The sequence below is a fragment of the Brienomyrus brachyistius genome, chromosome 9 (assembly GCF_023856365.1).
Source record: "Brienomyrus brachyistius isolate T26 chromosome 9, BBRACH_0.4, whole genome shotgun sequence".
Classification (NCBI taxonomy): domain Eukaryota; kingdom Metazoa; phylum Chordata; class Actinopteri; order Osteoglossiformes; family Mormyridae; genus Brienomyrus; species Brienomyrus brachyistius.
Window position 1 is genome coordinate 15,251,210 of NC_064541.1, and position 17,970 is coordinate 15,269,179.

Genomic DNA, 17,970 nt, shown 5'->3' on the forward strand with positions numbered 1-17,970 from the left:
AGATGGCAGGGAGCAAAAATGGTGACATGTGGACTGTCTGGTAGTCCCTGAGGACTGGGCTGAGAGACATTGGTTTAAGCTGTGCATTGGATCGTGTTTGGTCACTTTAAGGCAGCCTGAGACATGAGGCCTGGGGCCTGACTTATTAACCTGAAGCGGAGTTACTGACTTATTTAAGGTCAGATTTAAGGTGGTCTGGGCAAAATATAAGTGTACAAATTTGATAAGCCAGTGACCCTGCTTCGTAGTACAGGCCCCTGGAGTGTTCCTTTACATCACATTGCAGGCCTGGGAGGCGAATGCAGAGGTTGTCTGTGTTGATCTGTATCACTGTTACGCATAATATTTGATGTCATTATTAGATGTCTGATCTTCAACTCATACTTTTACATACTTGTTGCAGGTTGACTTTCTGTTATATATTATCGATTCAAATGTTTTATGGCCCTGAGACCCTGATCAGTTAAGCATGGTGGAAGATGGATGGAAATTCTTAATGCAGTGTAAAGTTCTTATTGAATTATTAATTGTCCCTCCTCTGAATCGTAACGCGTCCTGTGATCTTCCCGTCCCGTTCAGAGCTGCAGCTTCCCATCATGCCTCTGGGGTCCGTTCTAGCGGCTCCGCACTGAGCTTTTATTATCTCAGTCTGGCATTAGACTCTGACAAAGCTGAACCAGAAAAGTAAATTAGCCATGGATGCCGTCGAGTGAAAGTACAACACGTGCAGATCTTAAAACCTCAACAAAGGACGGGTAAGATGGAGACTTGCATGAAAATTGGAATTAGTTAATAGGACCCAAGGCAGGATAAATGTCACAGGCAGGGATGTGGGGGTGATGACGGAAAAGGTTGTCGATGTGGGGGGGGGGGGTAGTAAACTGTGCCCATGGGAGAGACCAAACTCGTTTGTTTTCAGGATGGTATGAAAGGTGTGTACCCTGCTACAGACTGGCCCTCTGTCTGTAAGTATGAAAGGTGTGTGCCCTGCTACAGACTGGCCCTCTGTCTGTAAGTATGAAAGGTGTGTGCCCTGCTACAGACTGGCCCTCTGTCTGTAAGTATGAAAGGTGTGTGCCCTGCTACAGACTGGCCCTCTGTCTGTAAGTATGAAAGGTGTGTGCCCTGCTACAGACTGGCCCTCTGTCTGTAAGTATGAAAGGTGTGTACCCTGCTACAGACTGGCCCTCTGTCTGTAAGTATGAAAGGTGTGTGCCCTGCTACAGACTGGCCCTCTGTCTGTAAGTATGAAAGGTGTGTACCCTGCTACAGACTGGCCCTCTGTCTGTAAGTATGAAAGGTGCTCTGCGACAGATCAGCATCCTGTCTTGGGTTATTCCCTCTCTTGCTCCAGTTGTTTAGGTTCTGGACCCTGCATAGAACAAGTGGCATAATTGGTCAAAATGATCTATTTCCTTAGTTTTGTTTTTGTCACTGTTGAATTGCAAAACATTCCAGTAAAAGTGAATTTCCAGTCAACACTCAATTGTTAACATTCTTCCTGAAGATGAACATAGAAAGATTTAGCCAACATGCATGATTCGTTTTGTACTGGGGTGTCAGAGGTACACAGATATGCAGGCAGATTCAGGGGGCGCCAGCATTTTACAGGGGCCCCAAAATATACTCTTACAGGCCCCCATTCAGCCAAAGTTACGAAAGTTACATTTAGAAATGTATGAAGAAATTGAGGATTAATTGTTCTTATTAGCAAAATGACCACAATACCACAATGAACTAGATATAAAAGAATTAAGCAAAACATAGAACAGAGAATTCAGAAACTTACAAATAAATCAGCTTCAGTTATATATGATGGCAAGATATATGCCGAAAGAATTTATAGCAGTATGTAATTCTGGCGATGTACTATCAGTACTGGCACAGAGATTTTCTCTAATTTATTCCTTATAGATCTTATGAAACCGAACAGCAGTATTGCTTTTATGGAACCCCTGACCTAATGCATTATTATAAATGGTGTCAGACCCTTGTAAATAAAGGTAAATGTATTTCATTTGTAGTTAAAGTATCGAAGTATCGAGTGTCAAAATCCATCCATTCTTCCATTTTCAAAAAGCTTATCAGCTACAGGGTCACAGAGTGGGCGGAGCTTAATCCATGCAGCCTAGGTCACATGACGTAGGAACGTCCCCCACCGAAGCAGGATGCCTGCACATCGTAGGGCACACACACTTTAACACACACACGCACAATTACTAACTATGAAAAAACTAGATAGGCACATTCTCCGAACTGCAAGTCTTTGGAGTTCTGGTGGAAAGTGAAGTACCCTAAGAAAACTGCGGAGACCATGCAAAGTGCACGCATTCAGGTTTTGCGGGTCGCTGTATCAGAAAAGACATTATTATTTGTTACCAGAAGGGGGAGCTCTTGCACTACTGTTTCATCTCTGTAGTTAGGAGTTGAAAATACACGGCTAAGCAGTTTTTAATCATTTTCAACAATATGTAACACACACGAAATCCACCATCAGTGCTTTATTAATTTAGCATTATTATTTTAACCTGTTAATAATACCTTAAAAACCCCATACCATTCACTTTGAATATATATATATATATATTATTTTTTTTTTCCAGACTTCAACCTTGCCGTCATTGTGAAATAAATAAATCAATAAAATAATACGGCCCGCCGGAGCAAATAATGAACTGCAGTTAGCGCAAGCCCCGTGGGTAATAAGGATGAAAAATGATGATACTCTCGCGTTCCGGAGATTCATGGAGGGGAGGAGAGATACGGAGATAAACACCGCCCTCCTTCCCTTTAACCCCCTCCCCTCGTTTCTCATTGTAGAGGTTTTGGTGTGTGTCAAAACACACTTTCATTTACGCAGACTTCTTATGGGTTAATAGGACCTTTAGTGCCAGAAGACCTCCCTACCACCAATGTGGCCTTAACTGGATAGGGATTCACCTTGGGTGACGGATAACAAGAGAGAAGTGAGGTACCGATGTCGCTGAGAAACAATACGAACGTGCGGACCTGAAAAAGGTAAGGCGAACACTCGCACTATTACCGGTGACATTCAGAAGTATTGCGTTGGGATGCTGCCTGCTCTTAAGATTTCTGGCTTAGCATATTGAGGTCTGCTGATGTTCAGACCTCTCAGGTGTCCGTCAGCCATTTGTGCTCAATAACGCCGCTACTAAATATGCAGGAATCTCTTTTGTTTTGCATGAAGCCGTAGTTTTCAGGATGCACTTTTATGCCAGCGCAACCTTTCAAGCGTTGCACAGCACACCATGCGGCTGCTGGAACATTGCAGCCCTCGCTGTGGCCATGAGCGCGCCAGCGCAGTGTCCCTGTCAGACATCTGGCGTGCGTGTCTGTCCCATTTAACGGGCATCCTCCGAAGTTGCTGTCCAAAGAGGCTGATACCTAGGGAGGCAACTTTTTAACCCCAATACTGTCCCAAATCAGCCACCCATGTTTTCACAAATTAGGCTGAGAATTTCATTGTGCCTGTTTTTTTCATCCTTTAGTCGGGCGACAGCTTCTTAATTATAACCTATTTAACCGGGAGCCTATTTATTGTTTTTTTTAGTCAAATTGCACAGTGCCTAATTTCAGGAAGGTTCCTAGCCAGCTCTCTGCCATTGATGTGCATACACGGGTGCGCAGTCTCCTTTTATTGTCAGGCCTAGCTGTTAAATCGCAGATTACCTACACGTTAATTCTTGCTTGCCCGGAGGATGTCTGGGTCAAAACCAGTTAGCTAGACAGTTACCATAGCAAATAAAAAGCGAAAACCTAGCCGGCGGTACCTCGCTCACGGTGCACCGAAGACTTTCTGCTTGGGGCTGCAGCTGTGGAGTGCTGCTCCCGATATCGCTGGGCGACAAGCTGATCGTCGTGTGTTTTAATAAAATATAGCGGTACCCTTCACTGGGTAGCCTTTCACTGTAGCTAATCCACGTTTATCTAATCGAAGTAGGGAGCTTAGCTGTAGCGGTACAGGAATGCGGCTCAGGGGACGCGGATAACGGTGCCTGCCCCGCACCACCCGCGTTTATACTTTCACATTGGTCTCTATATTTTATTGTTAGTAAACTTTGGATGCAGAGCGACGATCGCAAGAGAGGGAATTGTGTGGGGAGGATCTCTTATTTGTAAACACGTGTTATGGGAATATAATCGGTTTTACTTCTTCAAGTAATGAATGAAGCTGTAGATATTTGACGCCGCGGAAGCCTGTGATTAAACTAGAATACGACTGTCTCGCGGACAAAGAAAGAAAATATTTTGTGAATGAGCAGGAAACGTTGAACTAGTTTTTCCCCACATTACATTTATCCAAAATATTTTATAAAGATGACATTAATAGCTTGACTTTCTTCTAGGTCATATGATTGATGTAGTCATTGATTTGTGTGTGTACGTACCGGTGTAGCGCTGTACATATGGGAGTGTAATACTGGGGAAATTGCAGTTTGGAATACAGCACTGCGATCATTAAGCTCTCACTGCAGATCCTTAATAAATGACCATTCTAGTCTTTCCTCTCTTCAGGACTCTCTTGCCGTTAATGCCAAGTTTGAACAAGGTTATTTAGCAGGGATTTTGTTTTGTTCCTTTATTTTTCAAATTCCTGTCGTAGACTCCAGTGTGAGCGGAAAGGAATTCTGAGCAGCAGCCAAAAAAGCGCTTTAGCAAGCGCTTATGAAATTACTGCATCCCTCGGTCTTTAATTCCTTTGCTTGCTTAAGGTCATTCCAGCCCAGAGGTTCACACAGGCAGCCTGGAGCCTCCAGAGAGAGAGAGAGAGAGCGATGTGTAGCCGAGCCTGAACGGATACCCATAACTGTAGCTGTCTGCAGTTTCTTTGCTATATTGATTTGGATTCCTCATCTATCACGATGGGTTTCCTGCAGGCAAGATCATGCAGCAAACAAGAAAGCCCAGACTGTGACTTCTTCATTTCGATATTAGTTCCAAACAAGTGCAGCGACAGTTTGCATTCTTAAAGGCACATGTGCAGTTGTCCTCATGTTCTGTTGTAAACATCCTGGTCTCAGTCATTTCACTGACTTGTTTAATTGGTTGCGTGGCAAAGCTTGGGTGGCATGTGGCTTAGCCTGTCAGGCCTCTGCTGTGGTGTGTGGTTGGGCATTGGTTTGAATCCCGTGGTCAGTAGAATGGACACATCACTGTTTAGGCCTTGAGCTAGGCCCTTAACCACAAAAAATTCTCCCAGAGAGCCAGATAAATGACCCCGACCTTCGTCCTATGCTGTGTATGTCTCAGTGGAAGGAGAGTCGGTATATGCAGAATATAAAGAAATCCTATGTACTCCTGTTCATGCTTGTACAGATGAAGTTCATTCATTAAAAGCTAATTATGCATTTAACTCTGTGCTAATTTAGAAAATTGTTTCCCTAAACCAGACAGATATTCAGTCTTGAAACCTGTGAGACCGGAGCAGCAGGATACTGACTTCGGATATAATTAAATCCCTTCCTTACCTTTCATTTTAATGTTAATTTTGTTGTCCTTTCCCTATTAATTTAATTTACGTTCTGTCACGGAAAAATGAATTCTGGGTAAATAGCCGCCATCCTCCCACACAGACAGAGTGGAGCTTTGGGTGACTGTAGGATTATTCTTGTTCGATAATCTAATAGTGCACAATTCTTGGTCTCCAATTTCTACATGTAATGAGTTTTGCTAATTTAGTGAAGCACGAAGCTTATCCATTTATGTTCATGGATATTACCTGAGGCAATTTATGTTGCTCTAAGTACTTTTGTACTTGCACATGTACAGTCTCACGAGTCTGCATTTTCACGTGGAATACACCACTGTTCCAGCTGTTTGGTCTTCTTTAACTAGACGTCCTGTTTATGGTGTTACACTTGGACGCTTTGAAATGGTTGTTTTGCTGACATGATACTGGTTAGGCTAGACACTGTGCATAGTGTTTGAAGAGCAGGGAAGGCGATGTGAGCCAACATCAAAGCTTTAATGTCTGAGTGTTCTGACTCCTAATGGTGCTCATCAGTTAGAATTTCCACACGTTTCCTCGCCTATGAAAACATACTGTCAGCAATTTAGAAATTCAGCGACTCTCCTCTGTTCTTTGTGTTCCTGTTACAGGGCAGTTTTCGTGAAGGCAGATGAATTCCCGGTGAATTTTATGTTTTATCGCGGCGCATTCTATTTTCGTTTTTTTTGGCACAGGAATGTAAAAAACATACATACTTTGTGATTGATTAACCCAAATGTAATTTCTGCCATGGCAGAAAATAACAGTACCAGGTTGCCCTATGAGAGTAACATACATTTTTTTTTATAAGATATTGCAAAGTAAGAGGAAAAATATCTGCAGCAATTTTCTAATGGAGTCCCAGGTGGTGGGTAAAAATGGAACCAAAACTAGCAGGGGTTTAACGAAGGTATAGAACTACCTTCATGAACATACCGAAGAGCTCTACCTACATGCTGTAACACATATAGGGGAGCAAGGATTGTCAGAGACATCTCTGGACAGCCTGCAGTGATCTATGCGTTTGAGGTTTGACACTGGGGGGGGGGGGCAGTTATTTCCGGTATCTGGGCAGTCACATCTCTTCAAGCTGTCTTGCTGCTAGCATTTGCATGGTGTGTTCCTGGAAGAAGTGTTGCTTCACTTTAAAAACACCTCTGGTCAGGACATGACATGTTCTTCTGCTGTGACTCCACACTGTAACAGAAGAAGTGAAGCAGGGCGCTGTAACAGATGTGAAGCAGGGCCCTGTAACAGAAGTGAAGCAGGGCGCTATAACAGAAGTGAAGCAGGGCCCTGTAACAGAAGTGAAGCAGGGCGCTGTAACAGAAGTGAAGCAGGGCCCTGTAACAGAAGTGAAGCAGGGCCCTGCAATAGAAGTGAAGCAGGGCGCTGTAACAGAAGTGAAGCAGGGCCCTGTAACAGAAGTGAAGCAGGGCCCTGTAACAGAAGCCCTGTAAAATAAGTGAAGCAGTGAAGCAGAGCCCTGTAAAATAAGTCACTTCTATTGCAGGGCCCTGTAACAGAAGTGAAGCAGGGCCCTGTAACAGAAGTGAAGCAGGGCCCTGCAATAGAAGTGAAGCAGGGCGCTGTAACAGAAGTAAAGCAGGGCCCTGTAACAGAAGTAAATCAGGGCTCTGTAACAGAAGTAAAGCAGGGCCCTGCAATAGAAGTGAAGCCGGGCCCTGTAACAGAAGTGAAGCAGAGCCTTGTAAAAGAAGTGAAGCAGGGTGCTGTAACAGAAGTGAAGCAGGGCCCTGTAACAGAAGTGAAGCAGAGCCTTGTAAAAGAAGTGAAGCAGGGTGCTGTAACAGAAGTAAAGCAGGGCCCTGTAACAGAAGTGAATCAGGGCTCTGTAACAGAAGTAAAGCAGGGCCCTGTAACAGAAGTGAAGCAGGGCCCTGTAACAGAAGTGAAGCAGGGTGCTGTAACAGAAGTGAAGCAGGGCCCTGTAACAGAAGTGAAGCAGGGCCCTGTAACAGAAGTGAAGCAGGGCCCTGTAACAGAAGTGAAGCAGGGCCCTGTAACAGAAGTGAAGCAGGGCCCTGTAACAGAAGTGAAGCAGGGCCCTGTAACAGAAGTAAAGCAGGGCCCTGTAACAGAAGTGAAGCAGGGCCCTGTAACAGAAGTGAAGCAGAGCCTTGTAAAAGAAGTGAAGCAGGGTGCTGTAACAGAAGTGAAGCAGGGCCCTGTAACAGAAGTGAAGCAGGGCCCTGTAACAGAAGTGAAGCAGGGCCATGTCATGACGATGGACAACAGAAACTCAGTCAAGAAGTATCACACTGCTGCCTGTTGGTCCTGTACACACACAGGTACACAGATGGGAATTTCCAGGTCTTATGAGAGTTTTGAGCTTAGTAGTTCTCTTACGCATTTGGACTTCCCTTCTGACTGCTTTCAGGACTTTTGATCTGAGTAGTGAATATAGAGTTCAATCATACAAACAGGAAATACTAACCTAACATGAGTCTTTTATGAGCTATGATCAGGGATTGACAAACCTGCTATGCAAGCAGGCATTTGTGATATAAAGATTCAAATGCGTAGTAATTTCTTGTGCAGATTTGCATTGTTATGACAACATATTACCCTGGATTTACCCTAACCTTTACGTCATGAATGCGCACTTGGACACTAGTTATGTCAATCCTTCGCTGTGACTCGTTAGGTATTACCAGTAATTAAATGACCTGCTCATAACATATGGCATCGAATTCTATGGTGAATACTACCGTTCAAGGATTTTCAGGTTTGTCGAGTATAGAAAAACATCTCGGCACATTTAGCGCTGTGAGACCTGTAATAGCTGAACATGAAAATGATTGTTTAAAAGACACCCAGCTTCTGAGCATAATGGTGATTGCAAACTACCAATAAATAATCAGGGTGGTAGACTCAATCCATCCATCCATCCATCCATCCATTTCGGGTAATCACTTAATTCATCTTATGATCCGAAAGAATATGAGTAAAGATATCATTTGTAAACAGGCATATATTCTACATAAATCAGTTTTGGTTTCTTTGGACGTTACTCATAGAGGTACTGGTCTTGCGGAGGTGCGTGGCTCAGCAGATTAGGCCGCTGGGTCTGTGATCAGAAGGTCACTAGTTCAGATCCCAGCATCAGCAGAGTGATTTCAGTGTTGGTCTCTTGAGCGAGACCCTTAACCTTCAATAGCACCAGGGACTGTGAGACCCCACTTTCTCAAAAAACGTGCATCGTTTTGGATAAAGGCGTCTGTTAAATAGATTAAATGTAAATTTGCTGTGTGTCTCCCTTCATTTTTTCTTAGCTGATTCGCTAAAATTACTTGCTTACATACCACAGACATGCAGACTGTCCTTGACCTACAATGACTCAGACATATGGCCGAAGTTTTTTTTTTTTTTAATTAAGCAAATGTATGCAAAAATAAATTTCAGGCAGCCGTAAGCCTTACAGCGCTATGGTACCGAGTACAAGCTGTGGGCCATATGATAGTTGACACGGGAAAACACTGTAATGTATGGCGGCAGAACCCCCCCCAGCTTAACATGCATCTCCCAGCCTCGTTCTCACACCTAATATCAGTGTGATTATCCGGCTCCGACACACGTTCCTTTGGACGTACGACCTGACTGTCAGACCGGAACCCAGTCGTGAGTTGGGGACAGTCAGGCTGTACAGAAATTCTTTCATTTATTTATTTGGATTCGTTTTACAATGACATCAAAATCACAATAACAGATTCCATTTTCAAGTCAATTTTCCATTTTAGACTTATCTAAAAAAAACTGAAAAGGTATAGGCTGAAGTCTAAACTTATTATGCCTACCCTATATTTTCAAGTTAAAAAACAAAATTATAGTTTGATCCAGTCCTGGATTACAATAGTATCAGCTATTCACCTTCCCAACATAGAGTTTGACTAATGAAATTTTGCACTCTGTTGCCTGCATCTATCTTCCGCTTATTATAAATGTACTGTAAGGCTGCCTGATCTGTCCTCTGCTTATTATAAATGTACTGTAAGGCTGCCCGATCTGTCTAACTGTGAAGCTCACAGTCCTGCACTTCGCACTCCTCTTTACAATAAGGCATTGCTTCGACGGACACAAGGCTCCTGACCTTGATGAGATTCTTCTAAATGAACTTGCCTGTCTTGCTGCTCTTCTGTTGTCAGTGAGGAAATACAAGCATTTCCGAAAAATGAAATGTAGGCGCTGTGTTACTCTGCAAGTTAGGAAATTCTGTGATTGAAAGGTCACTGGTTCAAATCCCAGGCCCGGTGGACTGATTTAATCATCGGGCCCCTGACTGAGGCTCCAGGAACTGTCTGACTCTACTTTGTCACAAAAAGAAAATTAAAAATGTGTGTCACTTTGAGTAAAAGCATCTGCTAAGTAAATAAAATATCAGAGAGCAATGGGTTACATCGAGCAGCGCCCTTTTTAAAATGGCCTGCATTTGTGGGGAAGCTGTGGCGTGATGTAGCTGTACCGTGGACCTGAAGTGTTGCAGTTTCCCTTTGTCTTGAGCCCTGTAAGCTCCCAGACATCTTGATTACTTGATTACTTATTCTGGGGTCATGCAGCTCTGCAAGTAGCCGGCATGCAGATGGAGCTGCTGCTTCAGTGCCCAAACGAGTAAAAGGTGTATGGATGCAATACTTGATCATTTCAGGGTTTCTGCTCATGTTTCCAGGGTGGTTGCATGATTTACAGACTATTTTCTTTTTTTCAATTCCAGTTTATTTGTGTTATTCTAAATATTTATGTTTTCGGCAACTTTGTACTGGCCTTTCCCATGCTTTGAAATAAAAACAACTTTTATAGAAAGATAATTATGCAACATTGTATCTAAAATATGTTAGAAAGGTAATTATGCAACATTGTATCTAAAATATGTTATAACAAGGTTCCTATTCTGCTTGTCCCAGATTAAGTCAATAGTTAAATATGTTTAAATATAAAGTATAACTGTATAAGTGCTTATCACTTTAAATACCTGTAATAAATCTTTTACAAGAATTAACTTTGTTTAAACCACATTTATTCTAAAACCCTTTGCTCTGTAATGTCTAACATACTCATTTGCATGTGTTGTGTTTTGTATGACAATGCTTTTGGAACTAAAAAGAGAGCTACATTTGTTTTCATTCTTGAATATTTGAAGATAATGGTTACGGTCCCTAAAATTAAGCAATCATTCCACCTGTCTTGTCCACATTTATCAGTAAATGGTTTTAAGTAAAATATAAGAGCAGTGCAAAAATATAAAAAGTTAAACTGATGATGTAAAACAGTAAAAAAAAAAAAAAACATCAGAAAGGCCGTCCATTAAATGAAAACATGTTTTTTGTGTAGAATAAGCACCCAGTTAATGTTAGCCCTCTCCATAATGCTTAGGGGAGCTTTCCCGATTTCAACACCAATCGATTGGCTGCTGGCCGCATTACAATAAAAATAAGCTGAGATAAAAGGATTCTTAAGAGGAATTGAAAGAAGTCTGTGATTCTTGGCATAAAAACTGCCAAAGCTTGTTTGTTGTTTTACGGAAAGCAGGTTTCTAACGTTCACTTTATATATAAGGCAAAATCTATGCTGAACTGTATTTTCAGACTGAAATAATAAAAAAAACGGTTATAAAATTGCTTGACATTTTCCGTTACTTTGCAATCTGCAAAATCTTCTATAAATTTAAGCCTGATATAGTCATTTGTATTGCTTTGTACATTTTCAAATCCAACCATGATCATATTTAAAATTCATTTTTTTCCGTTTTTTTCCCCATGCATTCACAGGAGTATTTGACAGTATTTCTTAAATTACGTTATGCTCAGCTTCACCGTCAAAAGCTCACATAAAGAGTATGTACATATTAGAGTTAAAATATCTGATGCTGCCAACTGAGGCTAATTGTCCTGATTGATTGCTGGAACCCTGCTGACATTGTGATTTGTGTTTTCCGTACCCGTCCCTTTACCCCGCATAGATTCTCTCATGGGATTTTGCGGCGTGACGTCCCTTGAGTGGAGATGTTCAAAGAGAAGCCTCCTCCAGGTCAGTTTAAACCGTCCCTCGTGGCCGGGTAACAGAAAAGTCACATTATATTTCCAAATGACCTCATCATTATCATTAACATTATACGGCAATTTTGACGGACCATATGGGACATTGTTAAGTACGGGGTTACGGCTCCGTTCCCATTAAATCAACCCCAGATTATGACTGTGGTGGATAACTGATCACATATAACAAGAGTCACGACAAATAAAAAGCATTTTTCAATTATATACCTTCCTGTTATTTCTTCGCATTGTCTCAGTTCATATCACATGAGTGGCATCTTCCATTATTGGACTGCAGTGGATTATTTTAGGTATATTACATTGAACGTTTTTCTTTCTTTCTCTTGAAAAGAGCACACTTCCGTCTGATGTAAATTACGTGGGCTCCATGCTGAGCACAGGAGGCGTGTACCCCCGAATATTTAATGTGGCTTCATCCCCCCACCAATAAACAGACCATGGTAGTTATTAACGCACCCCAACGTTAAACTCTCTCCTACGCCTTTGGTTGTGCAACAGTAATTTTGAACCGGTCTAACCTAAACGTTTTATTACTTGACCATGTATTACGGTATATATCAGTACTGGGGAGGTTCAAAATGTTCAGTCGATCCACAAGCGTTGACGAGTAAATAGATCTGCGTGCAGGACACAGTCTCCTCCGCACGTGCGCGAGCACCTGCTTGGCCCGGGCAGTTTCCGCAGTGTCCGCCCGCCCAGCGGCGTCTCGGCCAAGTCGCGTAACTGCGCCGTATCTGGTGCCACTTTGGCTCAAAGTGACTCAAGGCAACCGCACCTCCCCGTCGGGCGAAGAAACAAAATGGCAAGGGTTCTCTCTTCCAGTGACCTGCTTCTCTCCCACACCATTGCGGAGGCTGTTGCCCTGACAACGTCGCCGGCTGACTGCTATTGGCTACATCCTCGGCAAATCGAGAGCTGCCTAGATTATGTAATGTTTGAAACAGCATCGGATTTGCCTGGCGCTGATGTGTGTTTTTGTGAGAAGCATGTGTGCGGTGTTAGTACTCTGGAATAGTCGTCCAGCTTGGAAAGGCACCGTCGGTGCGTCAGTCTCATAAGAAAAATGTTTGGTCTCTAGTGGTGTCACCTTCCTGCCGATTATCATTTAGCAGTATTCGGGCAATGGGGAGGTATTTTACTCCAAGTTTAAACGAAAAAAAACGACTATTTGTGCAACAGATCAATAACTATTTCTTGAGCCTCGGAGGAATTTTCTTGCTGTATTTTTGTTTGATCGAAGGTATCATTAATTCTGCCTCTTCAGACCTGTTTTAATCTTGTAATGGTGTAGTTGTGTTACCGGTGTTTGGATTTGGGGGGGGGGGGGTCGGGTGTATTTGTATTTAGATAAACTGTTCAGAACCGGGGATTTTTTTGTCGGAGGATGACGGCAACAGTAGAACAAACAAATAAAGAAAATGCTTTTGACCTACACCGGAGACAGCCAGGCTACACCAGACTAAATGACCTCAACAGTCCTGCGACAAAATCGAACGAGTGAGGAGAGATGATGGTAGTGAGCGATCCGTCGCTGCTTTACGATGCTGCTGATTGCCGGTTTGCGCTCAGAACGGCGTCGCTGCGCGGGTCTTCCTCAGGCTTTAGTGCCGCGTTGATTAAAACTTGAAGAAAATCGAGAATAGCGACCAAATATGACTATCCCGAAAGACATTCCCGAGAAGTGGTTTCCTCTCTTTCTTCCACTCAAAAGGAAGAAACAAGAGAGACTCAGTGCAGCTAAAGAGACAAGAAGCGGGACAGGTACTAATTAAATTATTTACGTTATTGTTTGTGTTTCATTTCGTGGATGTATATATACATCTCTATGTATTTTTAAACGATTTTTGCATTTCGTTTGTCTCAGTCTTGTAACCTTTTGACCGGCAGGAATAATTCATGAAGGTCAAATCTTTTCTGTAAATGGACATGATCAAAAAGACATTTTTTTTTTACCGTTGGTGGTCTCGGTATTTTCTTTTGGTCAGTGTATTTAATGAATGCCTATTAAAGTTTTATGATGTTAAAAAAGAATTTCCTCCCATATTCCATTAATAAAAACATATCTCACCATTTGTTGACCTCTTTCACTCTGTTTTTTTCTCCTTTCTGTGGCCAAAGTTTATGATGTCATCTGCTCATAACCCTCACCTCATTACCTCACCTTCCCTATCCCCGGTCGCATGTACCCACACCTGGGACCAGTCCGCTTGAACAGGTCACCCCACATCATCTGTCTCACTCAGTTAAGTCCCTCTGCAAACGGCTAAAACTGGTATGATCACTGGCACCTCAGTGATATGGCGTCTAAACCCACAACAATATCCCGACTGCATCAGAATGTGTTTCAGCGGAAATTTTTACAGCTTTTCTCCTATTGTTATTATTGCTTTTGATCAATTTTTGTGCATTTACAAAACCAGTTGGCTTACATTGTCGACAGTCGTGTTGGTACTACATCTGAATTCCACAGATGCCATTTGGCTGCGGGGAAAGACGTAAGCAAGTCAGTGGGTCTGGCAGTTCTGTCATACTTTACAATTGGATGTTTCACCACACAGCTGCCCATGGTACTAAGTTGGCATACAGCCGCAACGCGAGCTTTTGACTTTAGTACGGATTTCCAGGGCGTGCTGCCTTATTCAGCAGGTGAATCGAAAAATTTAAGTGAAATGATGTTTCATGTTCAGAGGTCATGCAACTTCAGCTTTTAGGCCTGACCTGAAATGCACCTGAAATACTTTTTTTAAATTCTTATCTTACCCTATTTCTGTAAGGTAGCAAAATTTATATTGAATCTTCTTCTAGCCAAACACACCTATTGCAAGACAGGAACAGGATTCATGGTGGACTGATATTCAATCCACTACCACCTGGAAAAAGTACATATAATTTGAGTGTTAAAGGTGTTATTCAGATTGTGGTCCTGTACTTCTTCCTTGACCTGTTATTTCTACTGCCTGTCATCAGTGACATATTTTCGACTAGAAAATTTACAGCTGACAGGCTGGCAAAGTACCCTTAGAGTCCATGTCCTTGTCCTATAAGCAGCTGAGATAAACGCACAGTGGCGTAAATTTGTAGAGACATTTTGTCTTTCAGCATCGTGCTTCGCTTCAGGCGTGCTTGCTGGGGGCCACAGGGCATGCAGGCTCCCTGATCCCGGAGAAATGCGCAGGATATTGAGAAGATGATGGTTTCTTTCTTAATGTAAAAAGCTGAGTCCTTGCCACTTAACATAATTTGTGAATGATGCTGCAGTGTGTTTATTTTTTTCAAAGCTTCTCTGTTTCGTTGTCAACGTATTTTTGCAAAATTAATTAATTTGTACTGGCATTTATATATATATAAATATGTTGGAATTGAACACTTTTTCTGTTAAGGAGACTTTTAACAACAGCCCGCATAGATTAGAGGTAATTTCCGGAGCCTTTCACCGTTATCATGCACTACACACAAATAATCGATGGCTAGCAATTGAGCATAGTACTGTTCTGTATGTTAATATTAAAATATGCAGTGAAAAATATGTCCTTTTACAGCATTTGCCGTTGTCATTTTGGAAATTTGCAGAGACACTAGTCTGCCATCGATTTTCATCAGTTGTGACTGTTGACAGTGTGGTTAGAACTTGAAAAGGAGGGACTGACCTTTATAAATTCGCCTTTATTGTACCCGCTTCCGTGACGCGTCTGAGAGGGCCAGAGCTGAGGACGGCTCACATCTGTGATCAAGACAGGAAACCGCAGGAAGTTGGTTGGGGTCTGTTTTTCGATTCTCTGTGTAAACTGGAGGGGGGTGCTGGCGAAATGGGTCATCTGTTTGTCGCCGCTTTCGCAGTGAGATGTCACACTCCTGGGTGGCAGCCACACCTTCCAGTGAAGTGCAGCCCTTTATGTTCCTTGTGTCCCCTGGGAGTTCCCGTCCACGGTTGCCGCGACCTTCTTTACAGTTAGCACGGCATTCTGGGTACTGGAATTAGTCTTGTGAATTGCACCGTCTGTTAGGAGGTCGGCCTTCTGTTATTAATGAAAATAGGATGTGCACTGCTTAGCTTTTCTTCTCTCTCTCCACCGTGTGTCTCCCTGTCTCGCTTTCGGTCTCTGGTACTTTTTTGTCCGCCCGTGTTCCGGCCGCTTACCCAGTACAGGGATGCCAGTCCAGTGCAGAGCGCAGTCATAATAGGGGTGAATTAGAGTCAGTCTAACTGTAGGAGTACGTAGAAGAAGCAGATTCAACCCCCCAGCCAGTGCAGCAACTGTGTTACCCACTGAGTCACCATATCAGCCCAGCCTCTGGATATTCGTATGACATCATCGATGTCACTGTATCACTGGCATAACATAGCAGCTCTGTGGTTACTGACACTGCGTTGTGTAATTGCAGTTTACATTTGGCACAGGGGCAGTTTATATACTGTGTGTACAGCTGTTCTCCTCTTTGTCCTTCAGAGCATTTTGTGTGTGTGTTTCTGTGTGCTTCTGTGCCTGTGTGTTCCTTTCACGCATGAACTTCAGGCAGGCTTTTCATTTTTAAAGAAATCCTCATCAATGTTGCATGAGACCGGGAGGGAATATGAGTCTGACAAACACAACGACATCAGCAGAAAGGCTTTCAAAACACGGGAGAGGGAGTGGAGGATGGATCTTTCCTGCAGAGCCAGCTTAAAAAATAAATAAAACTTCCTTGTTGTATAAGATATTTTTTTCTGGTGTGGTTATGTCTTGTACAACATGTGGCCGTAGCATGAGTCTGGACCATCGAGTCCGGATGGACGCGATAGTCGGCATGTACGCGCGTGTAAGGGGGCCTGGGTGCAGCTGGGGATCATCTACAGGGCACCATTCGGACCTCAGATGGTCCTCCTCTCCGGTGCGTCCCTGACACCGGCAGCAGAGACGCCGCTGCCTGCCAGGGAATGCTAAGCACGGGCTTATGTGTCGGAGCCGACGGCTCTCCGCCAGCCTCGCGGTTAGAGCAAGGAATGGGAAGAGTAATTAGTTCCGTTAGCAGGCCTCTGCAGCACGTCGCACTCCCATGCGTGACGGAGACGTCCGCGTGGGGGCAGAATTACCCGCAGACCTCTCGGCGGCTTTGTACGGGAGCCCCTGATTGGCGGACGGGACAACAGGGATGTGGCAAGGTGATCCAATCCCTCGAGCCTGCTTTATGATTGGTGCAGGGCATCCTGGCTGTTCCCACGTGGTGAGGTGAACACGGGCCTGTAACGTCCTTCTCTATGGAGCATCTTCTGCAGATTGTTTTGAGATTGACCTCCAGTGAATAAGCGACAGGAGAAGCCATTAACCGGCCCATACTGACACTGAAAGAAGCTTTCTTTGTGAAAACGTCGGCTGCTGTACATTGTGCTTTTTCGATAAGAATGCCGAAATAGAGGATTCTGGGTGGTGGGAGGGGTACCAATGCCAAACAGTAGATGATCATTCACTGTTGATTTTTTTCTCACTACTAAGTCCATTCTTCGCTTAGCCAAATAGGAAACAATTAAAGATTGCAGATAATTGTTTAAGTTCAGATGGCAGGTTGAGTGTCAGCTTCAGAGGGCCATCGATTTCACCATTAATTCACCCCCCCCCCCCCCCCCCCCGCGTTGCCTGAGCGAAGTGTCTGTGAAATTCCCCTGACCTGTGTCTGAGGTGCAGCTGCACGGGAAGTTTTGGTTGCTGAACAACGCCGTGTGCCAGTGATGAGTGTCCCAGGGCTCCGTACCTGCAAACCCGCTTTTAAAGAGCGGTGAACATTCTAGGATGATGTTTTATTTCTCTGTCTCTGCAGAGGAGGAGAGGAAGGTGAGGGCCAACGACAGGGAGTATAACGAAAAGTTCCAGTACGCGGTAAGACTTTCACGTCACTGCAAGTTGGAGCGAAATTCCTTCATGCTTTTAATTGCCATGTTTTACGGTCCTTTGATCTTTTAAATACCCTTCACTGTTTTTATTTCCTTACTGTCCTTCATTTTCAGAATAACTGCATCATGACCTCCAAGTACAACATAATCACCTTCCTCCCAGTCAATCTCTTCGAACAGTTCCAGGAAGTGGCCAACACGTACTTCCTCTTCCTGCTGATACTGCAGGTAAAACGTCAGATCAGGTAGTGAGGGATAGCCCTGCAGTGACAGGAAGCGACAGGCGGGGCGTATGGGGCATAAGCTGGGTGGGCCGGTGATGCCTTTCGGAGCCGAAGCAGTTCGGGGGTTCAGGCCCAATTCAGACTTCAGGATCAGGCTCACTGGGAAAGACAGGGGGCGCTCTCCACACCAAAAACCTGTAGTAAAAGGCAGCATTATGTAATCTAGGCATGGGGCAGGAGGAGGAGGGAAGGCAAAGGTTGCTGCTGTGGGTGTCTGCTGCCTGAGGGGCTATCAGC

At 43.7% G+C, this 17,970-nt stretch overlaps 1 protein-coding gene across 4 annotated transcripts in view; it reads left to right on the plus strand.

Annotated features, from left to right (window-relative positions):
• The first annotated feature begins 2,812 nt into the window (after window positions 1–2,812).
• The window catches only part of atp8b2 (ATPase phospholipid transporting 8B2), a 42,471-nt gene continuing 27,313 nt past the window's right edge, over window positions 2,813–17,970 (plus strand). Inside the window, exons 1-4 of one of the 4 annotated variants that reach the window (XM_049025322.1) lie at window positions 2,813–3,018; window positions 11,487–11,554; window positions 17,377–17,435; window positions 17,564–17,677. In XM_049025322.1, coding sequence (XP_048881279.1) covers window positions 11,530–11,554; window positions 17,377–17,435; window positions 17,564–17,677 — 198 coding nt within the window. In that variant the 5' untranslated portion in view covers window positions 2,813–3,018; window positions 11,487–11,529. Of the gene's footprint in view, window positions 3,019–11,254; window positions 11,362–11,486; window positions 11,555–12,924; window positions 13,345–17,376; window positions 17,436–17,563; window positions 17,678–17,970 lie in introns of those variants that run through there. The other 3 variants (XM_049025323.1, XM_049025324.1, XM_049025321.1) reach the window with 3 other exon arrangements.